We start from the raw sequence: 5,135 nt of genomic DNA, 5'->3' as shown, positions 1-5,135 counted from the left end.
AAAAAAAAAAAAAAAAAAAAAAAACAGCTTGAAAGAGATCTGATTTTTGTGCAATAAAATGCACTCTCGGAAGGGTGCAGTTTCATGTGTTTTGAGGTACATGGCGTGCAAGCCCTACCCTATCACGACGTGAAGCAGGCATCTCCTCTTCTTTTCAGGATCTGTTGCTTAAGGCCCGGGTGCAGCCTTCCCCGGCCCCAGAGCTGTGCCCTTGAGCACCTCTCTCACAGATCCCTGAGTTCTGGCTCCCGCTTTAGGGAAGTCTCAGGAGTTCTGGAAGATGCTGAGATGGGGACCTCTAGACTGGGCTCCTCTGCCTTGGCACTGTCGATGTTTGGGGCTGGATGGCTCTGTCACGGGGCTGCCTGTCCCCACAGGATTTCGCAGCAGGCCTGGCTCTACACAAAAGAGGCCAGAAATGTGCCCAGCTGTGACAACCAAAACTGTCTCTAGATGTGGCCACAGGCCCCCTGAGGGGCAACGCCTGCACCCCACCCCCGGGGGGGGGAGCCCCAGCCTAGACACAGCTCACACTTGCTGATGCCTCGGCAGAGCCTTCCAACCAGCAGGACGTCTTCATGCACTGGGAGTCGCCCCACCCCTGCCCCGGTCCTGGGAGCCCAGCTGGGGGCAGGCACTGCTCACCACCACCTGACGGTGTCTGCCCAGGGTGGTGGTCTGACCTCAGGACCCACTTCCCAGGTGAGTGCCGTGCAGTCACCCCATGCTGGGAAGGGCGCTGCATTGGTATAATGATCTGCTGTTGCCTCTTGAAATGTTTAATAATTTTTGAACAAGGGGCTGCACATTTCCTTCCGCACTGGACCCCTCACACTGTGTGGCTGCTCCTTCCTGACCATCAGGTCCTGTAGATGTGGCCCCTGGGTCATGATATCAGACCCAGAGTTGGCCGGGGTGAGCCCAAAACAGATGGCACACACCCTCACCTTGCTCTGGGCTATCCAGTAAAACGGCTTGAGAGGTACTCCCAAATGTCACCTTGACCCAGAAGCCTCTTTAACTGCCCCAGCTAGAAGAGATTTTTATCTTTTCTTAGCTTGTTGGGGGGTGGGGATGCCCAGTTGGCCAGTAAGAACATGGCTCTGGAGCCAGACTGCATGGATTCAAATCCCAACACTGTCACTCATCAGCTGTGTGACCTTGCGCAAGTTACTTAACCTCTCTGTGCCTTAGATACCTACTCAGTTAAACAGGAATAATCATAATCCTACCTGAGACAGTGGCTGTGAGGTTTAGACAGTACATTAAAAAGCTTAAAACGATGCTGATCCATGTAGGTTCTGAGCTGCTGTGATTGTTGGTTTTTGAATGTTATCGTTCCCATCACCCTTTGCCTCTTCATGTGTGTAGGTTTTGTTCCTCCCCTCAGGAGAGCCTGTCCACATGGGCTCCCGACTGCAGCAGGTGCTGGGCGCCCTAACTAAGGGGTTTGCACGAGGCCAGTGTTGACTTCCTGATCTGCCTCCCCCTGTGAAGGGTTTCAAGTCTGCTGAGGAGGGCGCGGGCTCCAGGGCCCCCAAAACACCTTTCTGGTTTCCAGGGGAGACTTGTGGGTTTGTTGGCAAAGCCTGCTTCGGTGATGCCCTTCTGCCTGGTAGTCACGCTGCTTGCCTGGCTTCCCAAGGCAAATATAAATGCTACCTTGAGATTTCAGGATATTAGACCGGAACAAAAAGAATTCATATGAAATGAGAAAAGGGATCATTAAATTTCAGAAAGTATCAGATGTGGTTTGACGTCCAGTTCCCTAATTTCAGACCTGATTCTCTGTTGTCAGCTGTAAGGGTGGGGACCGGTGGGGGAACCCTGGTGGACCGGTGTCTCTTCCTGGGGCTGTGGTAGCAGACCACACAGCAGAGGTCCGCTCCAGGCGTCTCCTTAGCTTCTCCCCGTGTCCTCACATTGTTTCCTCTGCCAGTGTCTGTCTGTGTCCAAACGTCTTCTTTGTGGGAGGACACCAGTCATCTTGGACCAAGGCCCACGCTAATGAGCTCATCTTAACTACCTACATCTGCAACGGCCCTATCTCCAAATAAGGTCACATTCTGAGGTTCTGGGGGATTAGGACTCCAACATGGGGATTTTTTTTTGGGAGGGGGACACAATTCAACCCCAAAGTATTTATAGTCTGGTTTGCGGGACTTTATTGGAAGGACAACAGAAATAAAAATACTGGAGAGAATTTTTTGCTGCACAGGAGAATGGTGTGTGTGTGTGTTGTGTGTGTGTGTGTTGTGTGTGTGTGTGTGCAGTTAATTTTAACGTCCCTAGGCCTCCGTCTCCCTGTCTGTCCGATGGGCGCGTCCTTCCACCGCCTGATGCTCTGACTCTGGTTTCACAGGTCACCAGTGCCCTGCAGCCACTGGACACCACTGTCCACCACTTGCACTCGGCCGGGGGGGACACCTCGATCACGGTGTCCCGGCTGCTGCTGGGTCTCCCGCAGCCGGAGCCTGTGGCCCGCATCTCTGCGGTGCTGGACGGCGTGGTGAAACGCATCTATGAAGTGATTGACATCCGGGTGCAAGGTGCGGCTTTCCTTTGTTGTCCCCTTGGGGGTGGGGGCCGCCGGAGTGTGGGAGAATCATCCAGTGGGTGAGGGGCGGTCAGGCCCACCGTTAGCTCATCCCAGCCCGGAGTTTAAACTCCAAGTTCTGAAGCTGAGATTTTGAGAACTCGTTCTGTGCGAGCATCCCCTTCCCCTTCCCTCCTTCCGGCCTCCTCCTAAGCCTCTCACGCCCAGTTTCTCCTTCCATCCAGGTGGGGCTGGAGAACAAATCCCAGAACAGCACACAAATAACCCACTTGCTCAGTTCTTTGGTTCCCAAATTTCCTTGTGGCCTCTTTCCCACCCTCGCTAAGGACATCCTTATATCTCGAAGGCTCTTAAAGCAGAGTTTGCACAAATCTGAGTTTGGTACAGCAGATAGATGTGTTTCTGGAAGAAATTACCTGGCTTTTCTCTCTTTCTATTTTTTTTCTTTCTGTCCATGTCAGGGTTCGGCAAACTTTCTGAAGGCCAGATAGTAAATATTTTTGGCTGTGGGCCACAAGGCCTGTTTCAACAGCTCAGCTTTGCAAAGTGGCACGAAAGTAACCTTGGACAGTCCATGAGCAGACGGCTGGGCTCCAACGGCACTTTCCTTCCCGCTATAGGAGGCAGCTGGAGTTTGCTGCACCCTTAGGAGGATGTGGCCACTCTTGTGAGGCAGCTCTTTCTATGACGCTGAAGGTCACACAGAAAGACGCCAGGGTCTGGAGCCCAGGGAAAGCTCTGATGATGGCATTTAATTCCCTTCAATTCTACAAATGTTCTTGAAAACCAAACCGAGCAGCGCCCATAAGCCAAGTGCTTGTCTCGTCTGTTCTGACAGGTTTCCGTCTGGAGACCCTAGAAACTCCCCAGCAGGTGAACAAGGAGGGGTTATCTCACGAGGCAGCGAGAGAGAAGGCATGCGGCAGGGCCCGCGGGCGTGTCCCGCGCGGGAGGGTGTCAGAGAGAATCCGTTATGGGGTGTAGCTCTGATTGGGTGGCTTAGGAGAGGGAGGGGTAAGGGAGTGGGGCTTGCTCTAGGTTGGATGCTGTCAGAAAGCAGAGGCAGTTCTGTGATTGGGTATTTCTATCAGTCTCATCCACGGGGAGGGGTAACCAGCATGAAGACAAGCTAGGATTAGTAAAGAATGAATAGCCCCTCATTGCGGCCAAGAGAGGGGTTGGTACTTGGTGGGTGACGGTGGCCTTTTTTTTCCGTCTGGCTTAGAGAAAATGGTGATATGGCCTTGCTCTGTCCTGGCTGCCTGTTCTGGGCAGGTGCACCCGCCCGACAGGAGAGGGCCAGGCCCCTTCTGCAGGTCAGGGGCTGCTCTGCCCTATTTCTCCATCCATACACTGCCGTCCACAGGATAGATGCTTGGGGAGGATGTCTGGACCTCATGATTTCAGACTCAGCACAGCCCCAAAGTGATCTGCTCAGGCCACAGCGCCCACCCAAGCACATGGAGCTGTTCCTTGAGCCATGGGCCAGCTGCTCCGGTGAAGAGGGCTGTGACCGATGGGACCTCTAAGGCAGGGCATTAAGAGGCCCCTGGGGACCGCGGCCCAAGCCACTTCCTGAGCTCGTGTGATGCACATTTGGAGGTTAATGGGAAGGACAGATGGCCCTGATGAGCATTCTCACCTGTTCTCCTTTCCCACAGATGTAGATGAATGTTCCTATGACGAACTCAATGCCTGCGCTGGGAGGGGACGGTGTCTAAACATGGAGGGCTCGTACCAGTGCCTCGGTCATCCGGAGTCACCCACCTCGTCCCCCCAGAAGCTGGATGGCAGCTGTGAAGGTGAGCGACCAGGCTCTCCAGGTGGGGAAGGAAGGCCTTAAGGAAGCCTCAGTTGAGATGCAGACACACCTTATCCCCTTTGGCCTCTAGAATTCTCTCTTCTTTCTGGAACCTGATTTATGGCTTTAACAACATTGTTACAGGAGTGCAAGGATAAGTCGCCCCCAGTCTCAGCACCCTGGCAATTGTTCTTATTTTCTCCTGTTTCCTTCTAGTTTTTTTTTTTTAACCTTATTTAAATCCTGCCACGTATGCAATTTTGTATTTTACTTTCTTCACTTCCCATTATGTCATATAAAGATTTCCAAGAAGCAACCTTGTCTTCATAATCACGATTTTCAATGCTTGAGTAACAGTGGTATGCTATAGCAGTGATACAACGCTCTTAGCTATTTCCCTTGTGGGGGACTTGTATGTCACCTCCAACATTCCTCTCTGAAAACTACAACTTTCTCTAGCATCATGAAGTGGTTGGGGAGAATCTTGTTCTAACTGAGTTTGAATAAATTAGTGATTTAATCCTCATGTTCTTTCCTTTAAGGGGAGAGGGGTGATTGAGTGGTGGCTATTCCTAAGGTCTCTGGATTTTTAAAAATGCACCTACCAGCCCCAGCTCTACAACCAGACTCGCCTATCCTGTGCCTTGGGGGCTTTGTCCGATTAGAACTGTGCATCTCCTCTGTGCATAATGTGCCCACAAAGCTTTGCACAGAATCCTAGCAGACTGTCCTAGATCTCCTGCGCTGTGGCCTCGGCGGGGTGGGGGGGGGGGGGCC

General features: G+C 52.5%; 1 protein-coding gene across 1 annotated transcript in view; it reads left to right on the top strand.

The window, feature by feature from the left end:
• UMODL1 (uromodulin like 1) overlaps positions 1-5,135 on the top strand; it is a 63,156-nt gene that overhangs the window by 12,641 nt on the left and 45,380 nt on the right. The window contains exons 5-6 of the mRNA XM_007452871.1: positions 2,363-2,549; positions 4,219-4,359. Coding sequence (XP_007452933.1) covers positions 2,363-2,549; positions 4,219-4,359 — 328 coding nt within the window. The remainder of the gene's footprint in view (positions 1-2,362; positions 2,550-4,218; positions 4,360-5,135) is intronic.

This window comes from Lipotes vexillifer, unplaced genomic scaffold (assembly GCF_000442215.2).
Source record: "Lipotes vexillifer unplaced genomic scaffold, Lipotes_vexillifer_v1.1 scaffold478, whole genome shotgun sequence".
NCBI classification, from domain to species: Eukaryota; Metazoa; Chordata; class Mammalia; order Artiodactyla; family Lipotidae; genus Lipotes; species Lipotes vexillifer.
The sequence above is the reverse complement of the archived record's forward strand: the minus strand, read 5'-3'. Positions and strand labels throughout refer to the sequence as shown.